The sequence below is a fragment of the Lutra lutra genome, chromosome 1 (genome assembly GCF_902655055.1).
Source record: "Lutra lutra chromosome 1, mLutLut1.2, whole genome shotgun sequence".
Taxonomy (NCBI): domain Eukaryota; kingdom Metazoa; phylum Chordata; class Mammalia; order Carnivora; family Mustelidae; genus Lutra; species Lutra lutra.
The window spans coordinates 172,379,094-172,406,498 of record NC_062278.1 but is presented as its reverse complement, the minus strand read 5'-3'; the positions used below and the strand labels follow the sequence as shown (position 1 = coordinate 172,406,498).

General features: G+C 50.6%; 1 protein-coding gene across 2 annotated transcripts; it reads right to left on the bottom strand.

The window, feature by feature from the left end:
• Nucleotides 1-269: 269 nt before the first annotated feature.
• On the bottom strand, nucleotides 270-27,405 carry SSUH2 (ssu-2 homolog). 2 transcript variants are annotated; one of them, XM_047709274.1, is made up of 12 exons: nucleotides 27,356-27,405; nucleotides 17,725-17,823; nucleotides 17,249-17,330; nucleotides 15,531-15,663; nucleotides 14,306-14,366; nucleotides 13,181-13,305; nucleotides 12,117-12,179; nucleotides 10,244-10,329; nucleotides 8,789-8,881; nucleotides 8,098-8,203; nucleotides 6,010-6,117; nucleotides 270-1,547 (listed from the first exon to the last, which is right to left on the bottom strand). In XM_047709274.1, exons 1-12 carry the CDS (start codon nucleotides 27,381-27,383, stop codon nucleotides 1,401-1,403), a joined length of 1,131 nt encoding a protein of 376 aa, XP_047565230.1. In that variant the 5' UTR covers nucleotides 27,384-27,405; the 3' UTR covers nucleotides 270-1,400. The 2 variants fall into 2 exon arrangements, with proteins under 2 accessions (XP_047565230.1, XP_047565303.1); XM_047709347.1 differs by having other exon boundaries at nucleotides 15,531-15,660.

The following is a 27,405-nucleotide window of genomic DNA, read 5'->3' as shown; positions in this document are numbered from 1 at the left end:
TCCAGGATTTATCTGGGATTTCTGCCAAAACCTAAGGGACTAAGGGCCCTGGGGCCAGTGACCCCCCTGGTGCTGAATGGGAACAGTGTCCCTTTGGCTTCACTTTATTCCCGCTGGATTTTCTTTCAGGGTTCACACATCAACAGCAAGTACAGGTCAGTGGGCCACAACCTTAACATACTTGAGGTTCCTTTTTTTTATCCCAAAATGACCCAAAATGATTCACTTACATAGCACGTTTTTAAAAACAACAAACAAACAAACAAACACAAAAGCAATTTAATGCCCCAGCTGAAAGAGAATGGAGAAATGAGAAGAAAGTAACATTGTACTGCACCTATTTCAAATTGTGACGGCTGAGGCAGGACCGTGTGAGGGGCTGTAACGAAGTCGGCAGGGGTTACTAGTTTGGACTTCAGGGAAGAGAGAGGACCGGAGCAATTCCTAACCATACAGGAAAATCAAAGAGCAGAGTTGAGCGGTGAGTGAGATGAGGGCAGTCAGCAGGCCTCAGTGAGGTTCTGGGTAACGAGCTCTCCATGATTGTCAGGGGCGGATCTGCGAGCTTCATTGCGCAGAGTGCTCGCCAGCCAGCTTTCCTGCTCTCCGTCCACCAAATGCCAGGAGTGTCCCTTCCAACCACTGCAACAACCCAAGCCCGTGCCTGCCATCAGTACAATGGCCCCGGATGCAGCAGCATCCTGCTGGAGCCCCACTGAGGTGGGCTGTAAGGACACCAGGCTCAGAGGTGCTGGCTTCCCAGACTTAGAGAGCTTCAGGAGGAAGAGGAAGAAGGGAGTCCCATGGTACTCTCTCTCAGTTTCCCCTGCCACCATCGTCCCTGGGCCCAGAGGGACTGGGCAGGCAAGGACAGACCTCATCCTGCCCTCAGCTTCCCGCATGTGCAGAGCGTGCAGCATCAGCTAGGTTCAGCCGGCATGGGAGGCAAAGTCCGAGCCTGGAAGGTTGTCCTCCTGGTTCACGTCCCATCACGTTTCACATCTCAATTTCCCTTTGTCTTCCATGCAGTCCCAAGGGAGCTGGACACCTGTCTAAATGCTGCTGCTCCTGTGAGCACGACCCCACCAGCAGTTCGGCCAGACTCCACAGGGGACAGCAGTAACTGAAAGGGATATGCAGAATCCCGGGGTGGGGCTTGGCAGGTGAGGGTATAACTGCTCATTTGCATATCATGGTCCACAATGTTCTAAAGAAATGTGCCTAGCTGAATTCTTGTAGGTTAAATGCATGATGGATCCCACCAGAGAAGCTCTGGAAAGACCAGGGGTTTGACAGATGATAAGCTGAAGTGTCTAGAAGGACACCCCAGGGTTTGTATAGGATTGTCTGATGTAGCCAATGATGAGTAAACTCCCGGCTCTGGAGATGACTGGGTCCCGTCAGATGATGGTGCAGCCACAGCAGTACCGTTCAGGGTAATCGACCACGTACACTCTGTGGTCCGTGCCGTAGATGTAGTAGACGTAAGTCTGTCCTTGGTACCAATAATGCACTTCTGTGAGGGGGATCAGCTCAATGGTCTGGCGCTGGGGAAACAATTGCCCAAGAATAAACTTCAGTGCTCTAGTCAAGTCAGTAGGTGGCTCCCTACTACCTATGGAGTGAAGTTCACACTCTGGAGTTGGCATTTCAGCTCCCGTGTGCCTTTCTAGGTGTATCTCCTACTACACTCCTTCACGCACACTAAGCTCTGCTCCAAATGGACTTTTCAGCCTTAGCAACCATCTGATGCTACGTTTCACGGAGGTACATCCCCATGGGAGTCCCGGGATGTATGGTAAGCCTCCAGGCAAATAGGACATCTTTCAGGAGCATTACTTTTGGGGGGTGCCTGGGTGGCTCAGTGGGTTAAGCCTCTGCCTTCGGCTCAGGTCATGATCTCAGGGTGTTGGGATCGAGCCCCGCATCAGGCTCTCTGCTCAGCAGGGAGCCTGCTTCCCTTCCTCTTTCTCTCTGCCTGCTGCTCTGCCTACTTGTGATCTCTGTCAAATAAATAAATAAAATCTTTTTTTAAAAAAAGAAGTGTTACTTTTTAGATGGGGAGGAAGGGCAGAGAAAGGTGGAAGATAAAGTCATTTTAACCATCTCTACATTACTACAGCCATGGAGATATTAGGGAGTAGCTTATACAATTTGAATTAAATTTTAAAATAAAACAATGACATCAAAGAAATTCCAAAATCTGGTGGTCCACTTCAGGCTTTTTTTCTCAGGACACTCCCTACCTCACCATGGTCTTCCTCTGAAGGCCTCTCGTGCTCTGGCATCTTCTCGGAGCAGTTACTCTTCCAAAACTGTGGGACCCCCAATGGAATGTGGAAGACCACCTTGGGAGGAGAACACTGGCATCCTACTGAAATACCCTCCTTCCTCTGCTTTGGGTGCTGCTGTGTTAGGACAACTACGGGCAGCGGACATAGGAAAGCTACTCCTCATCACCGAAGCTAAGCTTCATCAGGGATGTCCCGTGGTCCAGGCTCTGCATCAAAACCCCAGAGTTCTTCTACATGAGAGGCTTCTTTGCCCCAGACCACACACCCAGAGGGAGGTGGTGTAGATGGCCCAGGGTTAGACCTTCTTACTTCAGGAAGTTCCACTCCTTGGGGACAGTTCCAAGTCCTGTCACCATAGGTGATGGTCCAGAGGCCAATGGGAAAGGGGAAACAGACCAGGCAGGGGATTTTGAGAAGCAGGCTCCCCACTGGACAGGAGGGGCAGCCGAAGGGCACTGTGACACTGTGGCAGGAAGAGAGGACTCAGAGTCAAGGACTGCCTCTTCCATGAAGGTCCCAGCATGATCTAGTGTTTGCTTGTTCTAGGAAATGGGGATAGAAGCTTCTAGACCACAGAGTTGTTGAGATCACCAAATGAGATCCGGAGACTTTCCATATGCCAGAAAGTGGTGTCTAAGTGGTAATTTTGGAAATCAAAGGCAGAAGACCCCCTTTCTGTTATGGAAGACACAAAATGGGCACCAGGAGAAGGCGGGAGCCCATATTACTGCTCCAAGCACCTGGGCAGTGGGGGTCAGGGTCACTCTTGTTTCTAGACTTTTCTGCCAAGATCAAATAGAAAATGATACTGGTTCCAACCCCTCCTGCCTCCATTTGCTTTGGATTCAAAAGGCCTCCAGGTCTGAGGCTACAGACTGATTAGGACATCAGCTGTAATCAGGTGGCTGCCTTGTAATCAGCCACAGATGTATTGGCACACCTTGGTCATCCCCCCAGGACGAGCAGTTTCCATGTCTGAGAGCACTGGAAGAGGGCAGGGGACACATTGTCATGACAGGTGTGTGCTCAGGCTGCCTCCATGTGCTAAGTTCTCAGTCCTGAACAAATTATCAGCAAGCATCTTTGTCTACAGATGCAGGACCAGAAAGATTCACAAAAGAGCCGTTTTCTCCCACGGCACTCCCTTTTAATAAAATCCATCCACCTGTCCCTGGTTTACCCTTCCCCACTCCAGGACTGGTTCACAGGGGGCTTGTGTTGCCCAAGACAGGACTGTCCTGTAGGGGACAGTCCCCAAAGATCCAGGACTACCACGGACACACTTTGTGGTCTTGGGCAGCTCATTTCCCCTCTTCAACCTCAGTTGCCCCAGATTCCAAATCAAGGGTCCAAAAAGGACTCACCATTTGAGTTATTCTGAGTTATCTCAGAATAACTACCAGTGTCTGCAAGCTGCTAAAATCAAGCCCTTATCTTCTTCCCATTCCTGGAATCAATACCCCAAAACTGGGGGCTCTTTGTGTAAACCACACCATTAATACTAATGAGGCAAGAGCAAAGTCCCACAGGGATGATGCTCTGGGGGTTTCCACGGACTCTGTTCTTGTCTCACCCACATTCCTGCACATCTGCTTCTTCACTGCTACTCACAGCCCATTGTTCTTCCGCAGGATCCTGTCCTTGAGACACAGAACCCCCCTCACACACAAGGAACATAACGTGCCTGGGGAATTGTGCCCAATGATTGGATGATACCAAACAACACGAGGCCAGCCCCCTCATCTCAGGCACACGGTTGCCGTACTCAGAGTTTCCATGGGATGGAGCAGTGATTGGACCTTTGCCACACTGCACCCTTCTGTGACCTCTGCTCCCCACTCCTCTGGCTCTGGATCCCTTCCTTCTTTACAAGTTTCTCCTGGGAGCCCTTTCTTCACAAATGTCCTGCACACAAGCTCTGATCTTGAAGCTGCTTCTGCAGCCGCTAACCTAAGGCCACGTCCAACCCACCTCATTTTAAAGATGAGGACATTGAGGCCCTGAGAAGGGAAGAGCTTGGCTTGGAGCCATGCGCATGAGTGAACCTGGGATGTGACTGGTCCCTGTGATGTGTCTGGCCCCAGCTCCCCCTCAGTGGACGCCCCCGTAAACCCGCACTGGCTTTCAAGGAGTTGTGTATCTTGAATGCAGTGAGTAGTAACATTTGGCTTGGAGCTAGGAAGTAGCTTCTTCTCCTGGGCTCTTCCACTAAGCAGCTGTGTGGTTTCAGGTAAATTACTTCCTCTCCCAGTTGTAAACAGCATGGGTTGGGGGCTAGGCAGGGGTAGCTGATGACAGCCCACATGCCAGAGCCAACCCATCAGCCCATTCAGTATTCCCAGTGTTTTTAAATTTTTGTTCTCCGCATCAAAAACTTGGAAGGTGTCATATAAAAATCTGGAGTTTCAGAGATCTGAAATCACTGCCCTGGGCCTACACCAAGATGAGTGGTGGCCCACCCCTTTGGACAGATAAGGCAGCTCTCCCTACCGTGGAGCACCGGCCATGGCAGGCCTTTAAGGTTGCAATGCCCCAAATCCATGATTTCTGAGGCCCACTGCCGCTCCAAGATGGCTATCATTACTTTTTAGTTAAATGCACCCTTCTCTCTCCTGCAGACAGGGGAGATGTACAAAGAGAGAGAAAGAGAAATACTCATTGGAAAGGGACCAGAAGGGGGTCGCCTGGGCGGCTTAGTGGGTTAAGCTTCTGCCTTTGGCTCTGGTCGTGATCTCAGGGTCCTGGGATCGAGCCCCACATCGGGCTCTCTGCTCGGCAGGGAGCCTGCTTTCTCCTCTCTCTCTGCCTGCTTGTGATCTCTGTCCGTCAAATAAATAAATAAAATCTTAAAAAAAAAAAAAAAAAAGAAAAGGGACCAGAAGGAAAGGCACATTTTGAGCACCAGGTTCCAAGCATTTAAAGCAAATTATTGCATCTCTACCAAACCCTGAGGTGGTGCAAACATCTCTTTTTCACTGGTGAGAAATCGGACTTCAGGAAGGAGGAAGTAGCTGGTCCAGAACCACAGTGAGACACAGAAAACCAGGATAAAAGCCCAGCCTACAAGACTCAGGAAGCTCCAGCGTTCTCTATTCCCTGGCCAACCCCCAGCTCCCGGCCCCAGCCCCATGCTCCCCTGACCCCTCAAAGCCGCAACAGGAACCACCGCCATCTAGTGGCCATCCCAACACAGTACCAAAGCAACCCTTAGGCCTGAAACCATTCCCCAGACCAGGGAAGGGGCTCTGAGGGACCGGACCCCTGGTGCCAGACTTGCTCAGGACCCCGAGTCTTGAACTCGTCCTCTCCCTCTCTGAAAATTCTAACCCACGGGGTTAGAGTCAAAATCATGCTGAGCTACAGTCCTGCTTGAAACCCTACAGTAAGTAGCTTCCCTGTTGCTCTCAGGATAAGAATCCTAATCTCTACGCCCAGGGGTCCGCCTGCCCGCGGCGCACACTGCTCTGCTCTCTGCCCTCCGGCCACATGGCCTCTGGTCTGTCTCTAGTACTCCCCCATGCCCCTTTCCGAAAACCGAAACCGGGACTCCTTTCCTCCACCCTTACCCTAGCTGGCGCCCTTGCTCTCTTCTCAGAAAGGGGACCCTTGCCGAGGGAACAGCGCATTCCTTCATGTGACCAGAGAGTTGGCACCCTCAGAGCCCCAGCCCGGCCCCCAGAGCCTCCCGACAGTCCCCAGTCCCCACCTTACTCACCTGCTGAAGGACTCGGGCGCGGGAGGCCAGGGCGGCGCTGTGCTCCGCGATGCCCCTCTGCGAGGCCAGAGAGATCTCCCGCAGCGGGAAATCCACAATGGGGTACACCTGCAGGAGAGATGCAGCCCACCTCGCTGGCCTGGCCCAGGGTGTCCGCACCTGGAGCCTTGTGGCTCTGATTCACAGGGGCTGGAAAACGAGCTCAGACAGGGTGGGGGTAGGGCCCGAGGCCACCCGGTGAGTGGGTGGGGATTGTCTAACTTCCAGGGAGCTTTGATTACCACCCTGCCAGCTCAGGAATTCCAACCAAGAAAGGGGGGCTGTGGACAGAGCACTCCTTCACCTGCAGCCCACTCTCTCACCCAGCACCTCTCTGCCACTGTCCCACTGGGGCGGGGGATGGGGCTTCCTGGGGACATGCTCGAGCTGAGCCTTTAGGAAGCCAGACTGGGGCAAAGAAAGGAGGCTGAAGATGATTATTCCGCCATAAAAAAGCAGGAAACCCTGCCAGTAGCAACGACAGTGATGGACACTGAGGCCCTTATGCTAAAGCAGATAAATCAGAGGAAAACAAATACTGTATGATCTCACTTACATGTGGAATCTAAAAAACAAACTCATAGATTCAGAAACAGATTGGTGGTTGTGGGGTGTGAAATGGGAGAAGGTGGTAAAAAGGTACAAACAGAGTTATAAAATAAGTAAGTCCTAGGGATGGGACTGATGTACAACGTGGTGACTGTAATTAATATTGTGTTGTATGTGTGAAATTTGCTAAGAGTCTAGATCCTCAAAGTTCTCATCATGAGAAAATAAAATTTGTGTATGGTGAGGGATGTTAACTAGACATTGTGGTGATCATTTCACAACACATACAAATATTGAATCACTGTGTGGTACACCTGAAACTAATACAAGGTATGTTAATTATGCCTTAAATTTTTTAAGATTTATTTATTTGTCAGAGAGAGAGAGAGCACAAGCAGGCAGAGTGGCAGGCAGAGGCAGAGAGAGAAGCAGGCTCCCCACTGAGCAAGGAGCCCGATGTGGGACTCGAACCCAGGACCCTGGGATCATGACCTGAGTGGAAGGCAGCTGCTTAACCAACTGAGCCACCCAAGTATCCCATATGCCTCAATTTTTTAAAATACAAACTATAAAGTCAAAGAAGCCAATGTGAAAAGGCTACTTATGGTTAAAAGAAAGAAAGGAAAAGAAAAAAGAAAAAGGTAGCTGAGCGCCTGACCCTCTTAAAGAAAACATGCCCTCTCAGACGTCCCATAAAGACTTAAGTTCCCTGCCAAGGCCTACAGCAGAGGTTGGCAAATCTATAAAGGGCCACTTAGTAACTATTCTAGGCTTTGTAGGTCATAGGGTCTCTGCCTCAACTATTTGACTCTGCCCTTGCTGCAGGAAAGCAGCCACAGATAATATGTAAACAAACAGGTATGGCTGTTTCAATAAAACTTTATTTATAAAAGCAGGCCAAGGGCCAGTGTTTGCCAACACCTGCCCTACAGGACCCTCCATGATCTGACCGCTGGCACCTCTCGGGTCTTAGGTCCTTGCTCTGTGCAACTCACATCCCTCCTGTCCCACCCTCTGCTGTTCCTTAAGGCCTCTCTCTGCTGGACACCTTGGCTCCAGAAATTCACAGGGTCCACACCCCAAGGGCACTGTCCTGGTCTTTGCCCCGTGTCAATTCCCAGCCACCAGCCAAAACCACACCCATTCCTGTCTCTTTCCCCTGCTTGCAAGTTTTCAGTGACTCTTACCACCGTCTAACATTGGAGTGAAACATTATTACCTTTTCCCTCACCAGACTATGAGATCCACTGGGGCAAGCGTTTGGTTTTACAGTATCCCCACAGCCTGCAATAGTGCCTAGTATGGGAAGAGGGTCTCAAGGTTTGTGTGAAGGTGTCGGGGGAGGAAGGGAGGGTTTGAGCATTCGAACTCTGCAGCCCTGTTCCAGCCCAGCCTACCTCTCCAGGAGAATGCAGCCCTCCCCCTGGGGGGGCGGGGGGGAATGTGTAGGTGGGAGGGGAACCCAGCTTCCCTTGTGATGGTCTTTGAAGCCCTCCTTACCATGGTGTTTTCATCCTTAAAGAGGCTTTCTCCTTTGGCTTTAGCAAGGAGTTCCCCAGGGCAATTCAGGCGGTGCTCAGACACAAACTCAAACAGGCTGTTTTTCCTGGAAGGGGAAAGGATGAGGAATGGAGTACACAGTATGAGGGTAAGAGCATGGGTTCGGAATCAGGCAGACCTGGGCTGGAGGGTTGCATTACTACTGCTGGGGCCTCGGGCAAGCTCATGAGCATCGCCACCTGTACCATGGGAAAACAGGTAAAGTACTGACAGCTCTGTTCTATTAGCTCATTTTGACCTCACCTGTGAGCACTTCACACCGTGCCCCCCAGAAGAAACCCGGAATGCATGGGAGCCTTTCCTGACATAGGGATTTAAGATCCAGGGACTCTTCCCAGAAGGGAAGGCCCAGGCATTGAGTGGCTGCCTGCACTAGAAGGCAGCAATGGCAGAATTTGAACTCAGGTCTGTCTGTTGTAAAGCCTGCCAGCATCCAGCCACCCCGTCCCCCCACCCCCCAGCCTTTCCCAGGACCTCTCCCCTTCCCGAGGTGCCTGAAGCCCTTTTCTTCCTGCACAGGTCCCTGCACTGTGAAAGCCCCAGCCAAGTGGAGTTTCTCCGCAGAAAGTAGTCCTGGCCAAGTCCCCCAGTCACCCTCACTGGGCCACAGTATAGAGACACAGCCACATACCACACGATGACTAGCTGGATAAAGTGCAACAGCTTCTTCTCCCCTTTGCAGGTGGCACAGGTCTTGCTGCCCCTCCCTGAGCACGTGCTGCACCTGAGAGGGACATGAGGTCAGCACCACTCGGGTAGTCAGGGGTTTGGCAGCTTCTACAAGGCTCAGGCCAAATCCTTCCTCATAGAGGTGGACTAAAGTGAGCCTCAATTGGTTCCCCCTGCCCACCATCTAGACCTCCTCCTTCTGGTGGCAATGCCCCAATTTCCCTTTGGCGACCACTCTTTTCCCACCCTGACCACAGGAACTGTGGGCTTGCCCCCACCCCTTCTATGACCAGCTTAGGACCTGGGCTTAACCCATCAGCTTATTCCATCTGTCTGGCCACAGTGGCTGACACAAAGAAGAACACACGACCCTTGGGAATGCAGTGAGATCTGCCCTCGAACTTTTTTGTGAAACTATCAGGAAAGGGATATCCTTTTTGACTGAGGTTACTAAGCTTGGAGCTGTTGGCTGTCCCCTCTGTCACCACAAGAGACAGCTTGCCTGAGAATGAAGACAACACAAAGGAAAGCAGGGTAAAGGTGGTGACAGAGTCCTGGTGACATTGTTTAAGCATCTGGATCCAGCTGAACCTGAAGCCATCCCAGAAATATAATACCAGAATTTTCCGTTACAAGGGTGGAATTTTTTTTGTTAAGCTCATTTGAAATAGGATTCTTTCATTTGTGAACAGAAGAAACCTAAGCTTCTTTCCAAATCAAAGACCTTCTTTACCAACCACAGGTAGCAGGTCTGCCAAAGCTTTGCTAGCTGCCTTCTTAGAAGGATGGCCTGGGCCTCAATGAACCAAAAAGTATCATTAACCAACACAACTTTGTGTCGTCTCACTCTCTGGTTTCCTGTTTCCCTTTCAAGATTTATAAATACACTATGGACATGATTTACAAAATGCAATGTTGTACAAAATGCACTATTTACAAAGCCCCATGAACAGAGGTAGAACTTTGTTGATTGTTTAGTCAGTCAACAAACTGTCCTTGACTCCTCCATGCAGGCCCTGCAGTGAGTTATAAATAAAGGTTTGCCTAGGTCCTGATCCTCAAAGAGTTACAGATCTCACCTTCAGGTGGTTTTCTGTGTTCATGTCCCCAGCATATAAGCAGGAAGACATCTCCCCTCCTTAAAGCACCCCCTTCCCTTCTTCTCCACAGTGACTCTTTCCTTACGTCTGACCCATAGATTGCCAGATGAGTTCCAGTCTCATCTCAAAATAGCAAGCCTGCAGGAAAGCTCACCCACTCTACAAATATTTCCTGAGCACCCGCTAGGCACAGCACTCTGGGGCACAAGAGTGACACAACAGGGCACCCGATGCCCTCCAGAAGGGCAGACACTGAAAAGCAAGGAAACTGGTAAGTGAGAGTCCTTCACCTCAGGGCTGGGGAGACCCACTCGTACCTCCGCCTGCCAGACCCCGAGCACATCGGACACCTGCGGGACTGCTTGGCTTTGCGCTTGGCTCCACTGCAGGACGGGCACCTCACCTGCGGACACACCACAGCCTCAAAGGCCCCTGCTGGCCTCTCAGAGAAGATGAGCAAAGGGCACCCTGAGACCCGCTTCAGATCCCAACCTGGTGACCTCTAACAAGCCACTTCCTCTCCCTGGGCCTCAGCTCATTCATTTGGAAGACGGGAGGGGTGACCCTTGTGTATCTTTGTGCCCCTTGTGTATCTTTGTGCCCCATCCAGCTGCAGCCTTCAGAGACATGACATGCTCACATCTGTGTTTCTCCTAGGATACCATCTTCACCTGCTCCTCTTGGAGCCCCACAACCCCCGAGACTGCGTCCTGACCAAATGGCCACGGCCAGAGGGACTGGGAAGAGAGGGGCAGGCTGGCTGAGCTGGGGATGAGGAGCTTGGTCTTGGAAAGTCTCCCAGGCTATGCTCCCACAGTTGGCTCAGAATGGACTCTGGAGACCTTCCAGGAAAAGCCTGGGGGAGGAGAGAGGGGAGGAAGGAGAGCAGGGGTGGAGAGAGGAAGAAAAAGGCCACAGGTAGGGGTCCAGGAAGACCAGGAGAAGGCATATGGCAAGAGTGAGGGCACAGGAGACAGAAGGCTGGGGAGCCACCGGTGAGCCCCACCAGTGACACATGAGTAGGCGGAGGAATGCACACAGCAGGCGGAAGGTGGGCATCCAAAGTGTGGAAGGGCAGGTGGGCAGAGAGAAGGTGGACAAAGGTGTGGCTTAGCATGGCAAGGGGTCAATATGTGTCCAACAGATCAGAGTGAAGGGGGAGAGCTGAGAACATGTGAAGAGTGTGGGCTTCCTGCTGGGAGGGTCAGCAGGCCTGGAGGGTTCTGAAGAGAGTGCTTAACCGGAGAACCGGAGAACCTCAGAATGTGCCCTTATTTGGAAATAGTCTTGGCAGGTGTCATTAGTTAAGACAAAGTCATGTTGGACTAGGGTGGGCCCCCACAAGGAGGCCTGAGGGGATGTGGGACAAGAAGCTGGCGGGGTGGCTCAGGGCCTCCAGAAAGAGCCAGCCCTGCTCACACCTTGATTTTGGACTTCCAGCCTCCAGAAATGTGAGAGAATAAATACCGCTTGTTTTAAGCCCCCCAGTTTGTGATAATTTATTACAGCAGTCCTAAGGCACTGCTCCAAGACCCCTGTCTATTCTGTCTCTCGGAGCCCCCTGAACTTCACCTTCTTAGACTCATCACCGCATACTACATGTGCTGGTCACCTGTCGGTCTTCCCCAAGGACAGAGAGTCCCTGGTGGGGAGGCCCCCAGGTCTGAGTCCTCTTACAGAGGCCCAGCACTGAGCGGGGACTCAGTCTCAACGAATGTTTAGAGACAGATGAGAAAAAGAATAATTAAAATCATGAACCATAAACCATCAAAGGGAACAAAAGCCAGTAACAAACACCCAATCCAACTTTCCCATTTTACAGGTAAGCAAATGGAGGCCAGAAAGGGAGGATGACGGGGCGCCTGGGTGGCTCAGTGGGTTAAAGCCTCTGCGTTCAGCTCAGGTCATGATCCCAGGGTCCTGGGATCGAGCCCCGCATCGGGCTCTCTGCACAGCAGGGAGCCTGCTTCCCTTTCTCTCTCTCTGCCTGCCTCTCTGCCTACTTGTGATCTCTCTGTCAAATAAATAAATAAAAAAGAAAAAAGAAAAAAAAAGAAAGGGAGGATGACTTGCCTCAGGTCACACTGTTAGTGGAGGAGCCCCAGGCCTCCCCAGCCCAACCCTCTGTCCCCGAGGGGACCCTCTTCCCACACAATCATTAACACCAGCAGCCACCCAGGTGGGACTCACCATGCCTGCCCCGTGGCAGCAGCTGCACTTGTAACGCCCACGCCCATGGCATTTGTGGCATTCCTGAAAGTGAAATGCTCTCCTTGGCTCCAGTTTCCCAAACACCAACGCCTCCTGATTTCACCAGCCCCACACCCACCCCATGGCATCACCAGGCCCAGCGTGGGAAGATGGCCATTCTCATTTGCCTAGGATTCCCAAGGGCCTTGAATGCCAAGCCAAGGAGATCATGTTGCCATCTCCTCGGGGCCACAGCCCAGTTGGTTCTCCAAGCTCCATGTCCTAACTCATGATCCCAGGCTAAACCACAAAGGCCGGTGTCCTTGGCCCATTGGGTAGCTAAGAGGTCTTTAAGAATAGATACCCCCCCACCCCAAAAAATGCACAGCAGTTCTGTGGAAGGCAACAAGCTAGCTATTGGAATCTAATCCCTGAATCATTCTTGAGAAAAGAACGGAAGCCTCTCTGAACCTCAAAAAGTTCTCACTGTATGAGGCTACGAAAACTCAGAGGGGAAAGTTACATGCTTGAATCAAGTTCTAAAGTGTCAATGAGAACATGATAGGAGATTTCTCTTCTGTGCTTCTGTAATCCATTAGGTTATCCTCACTTCGAGTCGTGATTATACTTCTATAAAACGGGACAGAAGTCAAATTCTGTCCCTTACTGACTTTGCTGAAAATCCAAATAATGCTTGAGCTTTATTTTATATCTGTTTCATTCAGCACTTCCGCTGTTTACTGTCAGGCAAAGATAAAAAACAAAAATAAATTTAAAATACTTCGATGGTCTAGGAATGTGAACACTCACTGGTTAAAGCTGGTGACGGTTTTGTAATCAGAATCATCCTTTCGCTTGTGACTACTCCTTAACAAGCATGGAATTTTGTATGGGTCTGTAGTCCACGCTCTGGGTTTCCTTAGAATTTGCCTTACAGATAGCCAAGTAATGAACCACCGGCCTGCATTCTGGGTTCCTCTCTAAAGAGTTAAAGTTTGAGGAAATATACATTGTCTAGGAAACCAGCTCAGAGAGAAGGGCAAAGATGCCAACAATCACATTACCTTGACCAGTGACGAGTGAGGGACTTGAAACTTCCTCGTGTCTTCCTGAAACATCGGGGGCACCTGGACTTTGATGTCCCAAAGCTTGGGGGAGGTCCCTCTTTGCGGCCCATCCACTGACTGGTCTGACACAGAAAGAGATCATTGTAAGGCCGGTGAACAGCTACAAGGACAAGCTTTCATTCGTTTACCAAATAAGTATGAAGCCTGCATTGATGCCAGGCATTAGGCAAGAGTCTGGGCTATGGGACAGATAGAGAAGGAGCCCCTCGGAGTCCACACTTAAGCACCCAAGTGCTGGAGTTGAACAGACCTACCCTACCTCTCCGACCGTCAACTCTCTCATCTCCAAAATGAGGGAAATATAGGGCACCCACCAGATAGGGTGGTAGTGAAAATTAAATAGATGGCATAAAAATGCTTAGCATCAGACTGGCCCATGCGAGGGATCAGTAACAAGAACTACCATCACTATCGTGACCATCCCCACCTCCTTCTTCCTCCTCCCCACGCCTCCATTCAAGCAGATAGGGCACAGTGATGACCACCGTACGATGTCACAATCTATGCGAAGTGCTTTGGACCAGAGCTGCGTAAACTCAGAAGACTGACTCCTTCTATTGGAGAAGTGGTCAGCAGGTGAAGAAATCCTGAAAGGCTTCATGAAAGAGGTGACACGGGAGATGAGTCTTGAAGGATGAACCGGAGTGGTCAGCAGAGAAGCAAGGGCATGGGGCTTCCCAGAGAGAATGCTCAGCCTCCAAGAGGGGTTCAGCAGCAGGCAGGATGGCACAGTGAATGGGGTCCTAGGGACTCTGGGAGGCACTGGGGGTGGCCTTGAAGGCTGGCGGATGTCCAAGCACACATGCTGCCTTTGTCTGCGACCAAAGGCAAACCCTGGACTTCTTTAGGTCCTTCTGCAAACCACTTCCCAGACAGGAAGGATTTGCTGAGATTAGCACTGGAAAGCCCCAGATGAAAGCCCACCCTCTCGTGTTACAGGAGATGGGAAACCGAGGCTGCAAGCTGAAGGGTATCTTATTCAGGGTTAGTGGCTAAGATATGTCCTGATATTTTCCACCAGCGCCTGTCAGATTTGCTCCCAATTAAACTGATTTCACTTACTAGTAAAGGGTTGAAATGTCCATTCACTTATTCTGGATTCGGTGAAAGTCTCTAGTCGATACTACAAAGGAAAAAAAAATAGCATGTTCACACTCATGCCCTCTGGGAAGACAGCATTCTACAAAATGAGGAAGTTTCCCACCTGCGGAGCCTCAGAGGGGAAGTGGAAAGACCCCACTCCCAGCACCGTAGGCTGCTGGGAACAAGCTGGCAAGAATGATTTCTGCTCTAGATACCCCCAGACACCTGCAGGGAGATCAGTCAGCCCCAGGAAGTCTCTCCTGACTGGCTCACAACTGCCGCAGTGTCAGCCTCTGATTTCTTTATACCCAGAACGTTCTATAAGGCCCCCTGTTGGGCAGCCATTGCCCTTTGATAGATGGAGGCCAATGGAGTCAGCTTCTCAAACGTCTTCTTAGGAGGAATTTTTCTGCTTGATGTCAAGAGCCTCCTTCTTGATCTCATCCACAAAAATCACAAAACAAGAATGGGTCTTGGACATAAGCTGGCTCCTCCTTTGACACTGGAGGAAACAGAGGCTCAGAGAGGCCGGTTGACTTGCCCAAGGACACACAGCTCACTGGAGCCTCTTCCCCCAACCTCTCATTCTAACCATTCCCTGTGAGGCTTGTGCGTTTTCTGTGTGATTGTACACCCACCAGAAGATGGTTGTGCCGGTAGGAAGTGTGAACTTAAAATCTGTCCCATGGCCTTGTCTATTCAGAGTTTCAGGCCCAAGGGTAATGAAGAAATGATTCCTTGGCACAGATGGGACTTGGGGGATCAAGGAGACTAGGTGGAGGCTTCTCAGCCCACCCCTCCTGGTTAGTCACGTGTTTAAGGACATGCACTTTGGAGCCAGCAAACCTGAGTTTGAGTCCTAGCTCTGTCACTTCTAGCTATATGTTTAGGGCAAGTAACCCTTCAACTCTCTAAACTTCCAGTTCCTCCCCGTGAACAGGTGACCGTCCTATCTACTGTATAGGGTAGCTACTGAGGACCTCCTCAGATGATTATGTGATATACCTCCCACAGCGCCAGCACATTTGAGCTTTTCAGTGGACCACAGACCAGAGAAGCAGCAAAAAGGGTTTTAGGGTCACCCCTCTTCATAAGCACCCCCCCCAAGACTCCTTTCTCCATTTGACATCACACAAGCCACTGCCCACCCTGGACCTAACCTCTGAGACACCCCTGGGTGCCCACCAGGCCCAGGCCCCCTTACCCTGCAGAGAGTCTGCTGCTTGAGCTCCTGGATGATGAGGTCACCGGCAGCTGCGCTGCTGTAGCAGCATTTGGAGCTCACAAAGCTGAGAAGGGCTTCCCGAGCCACTTGCTCTGTCACCATAGGGATTCTGCTGGGGACAGAGCACAAAAGCAGGGTCTCTGGAAAGGGCCTCCAGCTCCTCCAGGTTGGCCAGCCCCCCTTGATGCAGATGGAAACTGAAGCCGAGAGCATGGGAAGGGCCTGTCTGTGACCCACCAGAGCAGTCAAGGACTCGGGGCTCCATCTGAAGAGGGCGTCTCTGGCACAGGGAGCTGTGTGAACAGACGCCCCCAGCGGGGACACAGTTCTTTCTAGAGGACAGCAAAACTGCTTTAGCTGAAGTTCAGGGCTCACAGAAGGGCTGAGAGAATCTCAGAACTCAAACACACACACACACACACACACACACAAACACACATACACACACACACACATACACACACACACAAATTTAAAGATGGAATATACATTTTACATTTTACATTTACATTTACATCTAAAATTGTCATTTTACAGATGAGGAAAACTGAGGTATGCAGAAGATGTCCCACAACTAGAAGGAGGCAAAGTTAGGCTAGACCACATGCCTGTCCTTGGAGACCTTGACCTCAGCCAGAGGAGCTGTGAGCAGTGTTCATAGGAAGACCCCAGCCAGGAGCTACCTGACGGTGGTCCCACAGTGACCACCATGAGCCTGCTGGGCTGCAGTGGCAGTGGGTGTGAAGGGACACAACCAGTGACCCCTTCCTTGACCTTCTCTCTGGATGCCTCCCCTCCTCCTAGAACACCCTTCCCTGAGGCCCAGCCTCCGTGTCCCCTCCTAGCGAAGTCCTCTCCTGCCAACACTTCCAAAAAGCAGGAGTCCTCTCCTCCTTCTTCCTCCCTCCCATCTTCACTTACTTTTTCACACTAGCCCGACTCCAAACAGTAAGACCCTCTCATGCAAAGGGATGTCACCAGCACCCCTGGCCTGGTGGACCAGAGGGACCTGTGTGTGTGCAGGAGGTGTCAGGCCCAGAATGGCCAAGGGGGCTCCACGGAGGAAGTGGGGTCTGCCCTGGGCACAGGAGGTGGGCAACCAGGTAGGAGAAGGGGAGGCTCCGGGCAGCAGTGGGGCCAGGAGCGTCCGGAAGACTCCCTGGAGGCAGGACACAGCCACCCAGCCAAGACGCAGGACCCAGAAAGGAGGGCTCCACTTTCTCTCTGCACAAAGCGGGCTGGAAAGCCGGAGCTCTGTCCAGAGTCCTGGGTCTCTTCTTCTGTAAGGGACTAGAGAGTAAATATTTCCGGTTTCCTGGGCCATACAGTCTCTGCCTCAGTCACTCCCTTCTGCTGGTGTAGCACAAAAACTGCCCCAGAGAGTAAGCAAACAAATGAGCGTGGGTCCTTTCTGATAAAACTTGATTTACAAAAATAGGCAGTGGGTTGGATGAGACCCAGGAGCTACAGTTTACAACCCCTGGTCCACACTCTGGTTCTCAGCCTCAGCTTGATAGCCAAACAGCCTGGGGAGCTTGGTAAAATGCACATTCCCGGCCTCTGTCCTTGGAGAATCTGATCCAGCAGATCTGGGATCCGGAGGCACCAGTAGGGTTGAGATCCGTAGACCCAAAAATCCCCAAGGAGGGCTCTCGGGGGCCAAGGGTAACATTCTATGCGATGGTACCCCCGCTCACCTGTGTTCCATGAATGAGGACCAGCACCTTTGTTCCAAGGGTCTCCCGGGAGCCTCCAGAGGTGGGAAGAATATCTGCTGTCCTGGGGGAGAGAGGAGGGGTCAGGGACTCAACAGCCTAGCTCAAAGGCACAGGTGTTAGTGGGGTGAAAGTAGGAAAGACGGAAAGTGGCTGAATGTAAGGCTGAATGAGACAAAGGAAAAGAAGCCCACGCGCTAATGCATCTAATGCAAGAAGAATGGTTCTCAAAGCATCATTATTCCAGTCTTAAAAGCACATGGAAATAGTCATAGAATGTTTGTGGACACAGGGCTGGTGCCTCCGTCCTCCCATTCCCTCCCGATGGGAACAAGAGGCTTCCCAGGACCCCCACGGAAGATGTGAGCTATCCCAGGACTGGCCTGGTCCAGAGATGTCTCCCCAGCCAGCATGAGCCCCAGGAAGGGGCTGCAGGAACCAAGACCTCACAAACTTACCATCTCCTTCAAGAAGCCAGTCATAGCTGGGCAATCTCTCCAGAAGCTCAGCGGGGGGTGCCAGCGGACTCTCGGCCTCAAAGCTGAGTTCCACCACACCTGTGAAAGGAAGGCAGTCCTGAGCCTCTGGGAAGGAGGTCGGGGGGCAGCAGTGGTGACGTCACCAGAAGCTGCCGAGTAAGGGTGGGTGCGTTACTGGAAGGGCTCACAGTTCTACCAAGCCAGTCTCCCTCGGGCACCCGTGAGACACAGAACACATCTGCAGGGCAGGCAGGGATGGGGTGGGGTGTGACAGAAGTGGCACAAATAATCCTGATGAGAAAAACCTTCAGAAGTCAGCTCCTGCTCGCTGGGTCCCTACTCTGGGCTGGCCACCGAGACAGGTGCTTTAGAAATGGGATCGTATGCCATCACCCCAGGGGACAGATGCTGAATTAGCAGTGCTCTCACTTCTTGGATGTATCTGCATCTCCTCACCTTGGCCCTGGGCGCTTGAAAATGCTCCAAGCAAGGGAACACGGTGGAAGGAAGCAATGAGGAGGCCACAGCTTCTACTTCTTGACTCTGGGAGCATGCCCATTTGAGCCCTGAGCTGCCGTGTAAGACATCAGGCTGCCTTAGTGGGGAGACCACATGGAGAGAAGCCCAGCAGAGCCCAGCCTTCCAGCCACTCCACCATCCTGCCGAAACACAGGATGCACACAAGCAAAGCCATTGAGGCCCCACCAAGCCAGGCTAGCTCCTGCTGAGTACCCCGGAGTGACCCCCCACATTCATATGTTGAAGTCCTGACCTCCTCAGGGAATGGGATTACAAGCTGAAGCCTTTGGGGGGCAATTAGGTTTAGATGAGGTCATGAGGACAGAGCCCCGTGGTGGGATTAGTGCCCTGGCAGGAAAAGAAAGAGACTAGGGCTCTTTCTTTCTCTGCCCTGTGAGTATACAGTGAGAAGGCAGCTGGCTGCAAGCCAGAAGCAGGCTCACACCAGCCCCAGGTCTACCAGTGCCTTGATCTTGGGATTCCCAGCTTCCAGCACCGTGAGAAATAAAGTTTTGCTTTTAAGCCAGGCAGCCTATGGTGTTTTGTCACAGCAACTCACACTGACGAAGACAGACCCTAATGGATATACAAGGGGCAGAAGAATCACCCAGCTGAGTCCTACCCAAATTCCCGACCCACAAAACCATGAACTATAATAAAATGGGGGCTGTCTTAAGGCACTGAGATGCTGAGTGTTTCTTTTTGCGGCTTCCCCTAACCGGCAGTCTTTGCTCTGGGACTCCCCACAAACCTAAGCAAGACTTTCTTGGAGTCACACCGAAGTCTGAGGCTCCTTGTTTTCCGCCAGTGTGGTCCTGCAGGTGGTCCCTGACCACACCTGCTCCCACTCCTCTTTTCCTTCCCATGTGTTTCCAAGGGACCTCTGACACATCGAATGCCCTCTGGGTGTCTACTTCTCAGATGGCCCAAAGTGACACTTGTCACCCCATTCTCCTAATGGGGGAATGGGGTTCAGAAAAGCTGTGGCTCACCCAAGATCATAAGGCCTGTAAGTGATGGAGGTGGCTTCAAACCAAGGCTCATGGTTCTCCGAAGACCATGTTCTTCCCAAGTACTTCCCATGACGCAGCCCCAGCAGAAGAACCCTCACTATTTACCTGCTGTTAAAACCTCATCTTCTGGGTGCCTGGGTGGCTCAGTGGGTTAAGCCACTGCCTTTGGCTCAGGTCATGATCTCAGGGTCCTGGGATTGAGTCCCGCATGGGGCTCTCTGCTCAGCAGGGAGCCTGCTTCCCTTCCTCTCTCTCTGCCTGCCTCTCTGCCTACTTGTGATCTCTCTCTGTCAAATAAATAAAAATCTTAAAAAAAAAAAAGAATTGGCTCCTAGAAACCTTGGACAACTCATAAATCATCTCCCCACCCCTGCTGCTACACCCCACCCTCCCACCTGGAGATACAGAAGGCAGGACTTCTAAGTCCTCCTGACGTGAGGAGTGTAAGGCTCAGAGAGGTTACTCCAGTAGTCCTAGGGTGCACAGCAGTGAAGTCAGAGCAGGCTAGAGGCTCTCTGTTTCAGTTCCATCCCACTGGGCCACCCCTCAAACCCATTCCCTGTAGCTCCCATGTTGAGGGACAAGAACCCCTCATCCCTGTCTTTCCAGTGGCCAATCTGATCACGGGAAGTTGACTTTATTTATTTATTTTTTAAGATTTTATTTATTTGATAGAGAGAGAGCACGTGGGAGCACAGGCAGAGTGTCAGGCAGAGGCAGAGGGAGAAGCTGGCTCCCTGCCGAGCAAAGAGCCCGATGTGGGACTCGATCCCAGGACCCTGGGATCATGACCTGAGCCGAAGGCAGAGGCTTAACCAACTGAGCCACCCAGGCGTCCCGGGAAGTTGACTTTAAAGGGTAAGATGATAAATGGTCGGAGGAAAGTAATTCTATTGGCGTGAAGTCACTGAACACACTCTGGTCAACAGCTGATCCATCTCACCCCCTAGATCCCTCCTTTTTTTTTTAAATTTTCCCCAGCTCTTTAAAGCCTAGAGCTCTTTCCCTCTACAAAAATAAAAATAATACGCCCTGTCCTTTCAAGGTTAATAAGAACAGAGGCCGGAAGAAGCAGCAGATCTTGTTCTAAGTTGGAGCAGCTGAGGCTATTGGGAAGTGGGATGGCAAGTGGTGAGGAATGCTGAAACCCGCGGCTAAGCACAGTGGAGGGAGGAGGGGTTGTCATTTAGACAAATGAACCATCTCATTCTTCTACTCCCCCCACATTAGAAATGTCTGAGTCCTCTGACAATAAGGAATGCATACGCCTCTCTACGGTTTCTTCTTGCAGGAAATTTATAAAGGAAGCTGAAATAGAAGAATGTGTGCAGATGTAGAGGGCTCTTCTTAGCAGGAAAGCTTATCTTTGTCAACAAATGATTCTGTGCAGAAATAGGTGAGAGACCTGGGGTGGAGAAGGGTGTGATGCAAAGGGATGTTAGCCCAAAGCTTCACATCGGTGCCTGCCGATGTGTACTGAAATCCCAGAGGTGGTAACTCATCGGGAATTATCATTCATACCTTGGTTCTGAACACTGTTTGCTCCCCATAAGTGGATTAGCATTTTCAGCTATTTTAGCCACCAGGGATCGGCAAACCTTTCCTGCAAATAGCCAGGTGGTAAACACTGTCGATTTTGTGGGCTCTATGGTCTGTTTCAATTATCCAACTCAGCTGAAAGCAGCCACAGATAACGCACGACTGCGTAAGCATGGCTTTATGCTGATAAAACTTGACAAAAACAGGCAGTGGGTCAGACTTGGCCCTTGAGCCGTGTTTTGCCCACCCTGCCCTAGACACTCATGGATAGGTTTGAGGGAGGGTCAGAAAGAGGGAAGCTGGAATTTGAACCTTTCTGGGACTAGAGCCCATGCACGTCATTGTAGTTCCCATGAGTCCGGTTATCAGAATTCAGGATAGGTTCAGGGCTGGACTGCAGCCAAGCCAATTCCGGCATCAGAATTCCTGAGGCACAGTGGTTAGGAACCTGGGCTCTGATACGTCTGAGTCATGGACTGCCTGATACTGTGCCAGCCACACATCCTTGCAGAACTCAATCCCCCATCCCCCAGCTGTGAAACAGAGCAGATGCTATTAGCGCCTATCTAATAAAACAATGTGTACACAGCCCACAGCCCTGAGCCTGGCGTTCAAGAAACGTCCAGTCAACGCCTTGGACCTAAGGAGGGAGGGTCTTCCTCTTTCTCTGTGCTCCTTTAAGCCAGAGGTGAAAATGTCAAACCCAGAAAGAAAGGCAAGACCTTCAGAGCCCTCTCCCCAGGGAGGGCCTCCACCCAGCTGGAGGGCTTGGGTCTGCTAGGGCATCCAGACTCTCCGCTGCTAGAAGACAGAGAAATGCCATACAGCTGCGACGTCCAGCTGGAAACCAAACAAAGAGGCAGGAAGAGGGGAAGAATAAGAGGTGGGAAACTCAGAGCTCCATCCATCAACCAGGAGTCACCCTAACCTCTCGGGGCAGTCGTAATTCGTCAGAACTAAATTAATCTCACCATTATGTTATGGACAAAAAGAAAGGGCTCCAGGCTGACCTACAGGCAGATGTGTCATTTCCTGAGCCGATCTCAGCGGGCACAACAGGAACGTGGACGTCACGGGTCATTGTGTGACGCCCGCATGGAGCACTCCAAAGGGGGGGTTCCCCCCCGCAGCTGCATCACTGTTTCTACGGGTTCGGGGCTGAGTTGCAGCTGGGCCACCCCACCTTAATACATGCCTTGTGTCCCGTGGCTCATAAAGGGATGGCATGGGTGTGATCTTTTTCTGCATTTAACGACAACGACTGTTTTTCTGTGTTCCCCGTTTGTAGAAGCACATGAGACTCAGAGGAGGGATCTGGGGCAACGAGCTCACACATTCACAGCAGAGCCAAAAAGAGTGCTTAAGACTCAGGTCCTGGGGTGCCTGGGGTGGTTCAGTTGGTTAAGCATCTGCCTTTGGCTCAGGTCATGATCCCAGAGTCTCAGGATCAAGCCCCGCATTGGGCTCCCTGCTCAACAGAGAGTTTGCTTCTCCCTCTCCCATTCCCCCTGCTCATGCTCTCTCTCTCTCTCTCTCTCTTTCAAATAAATAAAATCTTAAAAAAAAAAACCAAGTCTCAGATATGAACTCTAAGCCAATGACCTTTCCACTTTGCTGAACACCCTATTGCTCCACAAATGGCATCAAGTGATGGCTGAGAAAGCTTTGCAAAATGTCTCTAAGGTAGTACTCACCAGCCACAAGAAATTTCTCTTTTGCATAGACAGGAATTTTTCTTGTGAAGCAAGGTATAATTAATAGACAACCTCTTTAACTTCCTCTTTTTAAAATGCCATTCCCTTTATTTCCAAGGATAAAAGGAGTCCATATCCTCTGCCTCTGATTCCAGTGCTCATCATCTTAAAAGCACTAGAAGCAGGCCACCTCTCCATTCAGATGGCTCCCCACTGCCATCTTGCTTTTGTTTGTTTCCTTCCTTGTCTCCTCCGACAGGGGTGAGAGCCCCTTTCAGACAGAGAACCCCCCCTTCCCACATACAGTCAGCGCACATAAATGCCTCATGGTTCAAATGATGCTGAAGATAGTACAGGAGAGATTCGGATGGTCAGATCCACACATGCCTAAAGTAGGATGGGGTTGGCCAGGACCCAAGAGGAGAGGGAAGGGAGGAATTGTTGAATGGGGTTAGAGATGAAAGGATTCTGGAGATGGGTGGTGGTGATAGTTGCACAATAATGGGAATGTACTTAATATCGCCCAACAGCACAGGTAAAAATGGTTATGATGGCGAATTTCATGTTATGTGTATCTTACCATAATTTAAAGTAATAAAAGCAGGAAAGTCCGGTGATCACAAGAGAAAGAAAAGAGTCTTGGCTATGTTATTTAAGAGCCTCGTAGCAAGACCAGAAAGGTTGACCAGGCCATCTCATCTTTGAAACACCACAGTGGCTCACTAAAGTCTAAAGCTTTCTTTCTCTTTTCTTCTTCTTCTTCTTCTTCTTCTTCTTTTTTTTTTTTTTCTTTTCTTTTTGAGAGTGAGAGAGAGAGCACAAGCAGGGGAAAGTGGCAAAAGGAAAGGGAGAAAGAGACTCCCCACTGAGCAGGGACCCCAACACAGGACTCGATCCCAGGACTCCAGGATCATGACCCGAGCAGAAGGCAGTCGCCCAGCCAACTGAGCCACCCAGGCACCCACCACAGTGCCTGGCTAACATCCGAGCTCCAGCCCTTAGCAGAGAAGGCCCTGTCTTATTAACTGACCCTGTATTACTAATGGAGTCTCCTCCTCTGATGGGGGTAGAAAACCTCCCCACTTGTCCAGAACAGGGTGAGAGAAGGGAAAACAGTCCCAGTGGCTGGGGAGGGGTGGGGACAAAGAGCAGAGCAGAAAGTGGGGAGGAGAGAGAAAAGCCTGCTTGGGGCTTGAGAGGAAACAGATGTGCAGGAGCTTTCAGGTGGGAGACAACGAGTACATATTTGGGAGAGCAAACACAAGGCCGACGGTGGGAGTGAGACCAGCCTCAAAGAGAAAGCCAGGATGAAGTTGTCCTCGGAGTTCTTTAGGTCCCTCTGGCATGCCAAGAGAGAACCCGGCGAATGTTACGACAAACTTTCAGTTAGTTGGGATGTGGAAGTCTTGCTTTGCAGGAAGGGTCACCAGGCCAAGACAGGGCCACAGGGGTGGGGGGTGGGATGTACAAGGGCTGGTTTGTCACTTTGGAACACTGATGTTGGCCTTCATCCTGGCATGTACACTGTGCCATTTCTCCCAGGCCTTGTTCCGGCTCTTCCTGCTCAGGACACATCCCCTCACCTCCTTCAACCTGACTTGGCCCAGGCCTGACCTCCTACAGAGCCTTCCCCAGGCGTACTTCCCTCTCCCTGCGCCCCTCCATCCTCTGTTCTGCTCTTTGTTATTGTTTCTACCAAACAGCTTTCTAAGAATTATTTAGAAAAAGCCCAGCTGAGGTCTGCCTCCTGCACAAGGCTTTGAACACCTGGAAGGTAGAGCAGTACGTCCATCTCTATTCCCCCAGCCATGAGGACAGCACCAAATAGCTAGCCTTCTGTGTAGTCTGGGGGGAAAGTCACCTTATTCTTTAGGGCCCTGGTCTTCTCTCCCTACAACAGGGCTCAGGGAATACAGTCACTGGGAGAAGCACTCAGGAAAAAAAGAGAGAAAGGGACACTCTATCTTTCCATTAAGAGTTTCCCCCAAGAAGTCAGGGTCAAGTTGGCAAGGAGGGCCTGTGCTCCTGGTGGCCATGCCTCCCTCCTAAGGTATGTACACAAAAGCCCCATGGTCAGTTACCAAGGCTCTTGGAAGCTGGGCCCTGCCACAAAGCCCAGCATCTTTCCCATCAAGTTACCCCGATAGCTTCTTCCAGTCTCTCTTCTCCAACTCAGAGTTGGGCTGGGAGCAACACTAAAGACTGAGTCTTTGGGGAGCAGAGCTGGCCAGGGTACCAAGGGAAGAGTCCCATCTCTCAGCACTGGGTCACTGATGGTAACAGTGGTGTGGCTTCGGATCATTGCTCTCCCTCCCCAGCTATCAGCGCCCAGGAGTAAGGAGTTGCCACCTAGGTCCTATGGTCCAGAATTGCAGCAGCCCCCTCCTCAAGTTATGGGGATGAGGCTCATCTGACTTGAAGAAGCTCTTTTGCACACCATTTCTGGGAGGGAGTTCAGTCTGTACTGAAACAAGTTGTATTATAAGAGATATGGTTTTTAGAAAAAGGGAGGGGATTTTTCTTCTTCATCTCTGGGTTAGGACCTCTTAGAGAAGAGTGATTGAAACCACATTATACCTGGGCCCATCGGAATAACAGGACCTAGTCATGCTAGAAAAGAGAAAACTCTGAAGACTTCTTATTTTAAACAGGAAACAGACCTGTTCTGAGTAGCCTTGGGGAGGAGTAGAAGTAAGGCCAAAGAGTTGAAGTGCCAGGGAAAAGAGGGATCAACTTAGCATAGAAGAGAATTCCTGACCGCCTCTGCTATGGAAGGGGAACTAACCCAACACCAAAGCATCACCACCAATGGTGGGAGGTGCTGCGGGAGCCAAATGCTATCAGAGCTAAGACTGAGCTAAGAGGCCTTCGTGCTTACTTCCACATGGACGCCACATTCCAGAATGTCTCCATCCATGCCTAATTTCAGTCCCACAGTGTGTCACTGGAAGAAGATAATCTCTCTCTGACGCTGCCCACATTCCAGACTAAAAAATGGAGGGGACAGCATTTTTGTGCCTGAGGAGGATAACTCAACTGGGACAAAGTGGGCAGCCATCTCTTGCCTAAGGAGGGGCATTGCAATTATGTAAGTCCCGCAGCGGGCTCCCTTTCCAAAACCTGGACAAATACTGACCTGGTCCCAGAGTTCATCAGCATTGTTTCTAAATCTTTTCTGGACAATCCTGTCCCATGCAGTAGACCTGTGGTTTGATTATATTGGAAACCAGCATGTAAGATGACCCTATGACAGGATTAGCATTTAGAATTTTAAGGGAATTAAAGAGTTAATCTTAGTCTCACCTGGCTTACCAAAAGGCAGGTGCCAAACAGAAACACTGTAGGTGATAATACTTGTCATTAATAGCAGTTTAATTTTCAAGCTCTGGGGACAGAATCTGGTAATTTTCTAGAATCAACATTTCTTCCATCCCTCTTGACTCTGAGCGATGCTGGAGGCACTTCACATCCAATAATCTTTTACCAATTCTTCCAGATGATATGATCTATATTTTTATTGTGAGACATGTACCTCAGAGAGGTTAAGTGACCTGAGCAAAGTCAACCAACAATTAGGAGGCAGAGCTTGGATCTGAATCCAGATCTGACCCTAGCCCATTGCTACCAAGAAACTCCTACTGTAAACTACAAGACTGCTAATGAACAGTGTTTCAAAGAGGAAAAATTGTATTTCATTACTTGCAGAATTTTATAAAATTATGACTACACAATTTCCAATATATCAGAGATCAGATTAAGTCCAGCTCAAATACATGATATCTCTGTACAGTCTCCCAATTCAATATGAAACAGGATTCCAACAAAATTTTAAATGTGTTGCTGAGATTCACATGGGTTTATTTCATATCCCACTTCAGCTCTGAAACTTAAAGCTTTCAGATACCTACATTAAAGACAATGGTGCGGGACCTGCAAGGGACCTTCAAAGTCCCCAAGTTCAGGGACCACGAAAATGTACTTTGTCACAAGCCTTGCCAGGATTCAAATGGAAGCTGAGGACTGCACTCTCCCCCAAAAAACTACATTCATACAACATTTTGCCCTCACCTTCATGGTCAAATTAAGAACTCCTGCCCCATCTCCTTTTATAGATGGGGAAACTGAGGCTCAGAGAGGTTAAATGACCTGCCCAAGATCACACAGCCAATTCATAGCAGAGCCAGGACCTGAACTCTAGCCTCCCGATCCCCAATCTGACACTTTACCACACTGGCCCTTCCAAATTCAGGATCAAACATTTTTTCTTTAAACATGGCACATTTCTTCCTAAAATGCTACCTCTGTCTTCATCTCTTTCCATAGCCCTTAGATTCCATTGTATTTCTGTCCCAGGAATGACAATGTTGGGCTCACCAGGACTGTGTTTTTTCAAGCAATAATGAACACATGCCTCTTGGCAAGAGGAAAATCACGAATAAAGACCTTCCAGGAATGTCTTTCAAATTAACCTCACCTCAGAACTGAGCCCAAGTGTGGTATTCAGGCTCACATGCGGCTGGGGCGAGAGAGGGGTGGGGAACGTCAGCCAGAGAAAAGAAGATTGAAAGATACAAGACTGGGACGGTGTTACCATGAACCGGGTGGAAAGTTCTCGTCTTGCTTGTTACCATCCTCCTCCACTGCCCAGAGGCACATAGTGGAACAATAGCCAGCAGGCGGCAAAGGGGCTTTCCACACGAAAGGAAGGAAGGAAGGATGCTCTCAGTAACCCAGACCCAGAACCCAAGAAGCACAGAGGCCAGAGGGAAGATTTCAATCAGTGCTGGCCACAGATGTGGGCACCCCAGGAACCCCCCACCCCGCCCCGCCGCCGGCTGTACTTACTGTCGTCTTCACTCAGATCCCTGTCCATGGTGCAGACGTCCAGCCAAGGA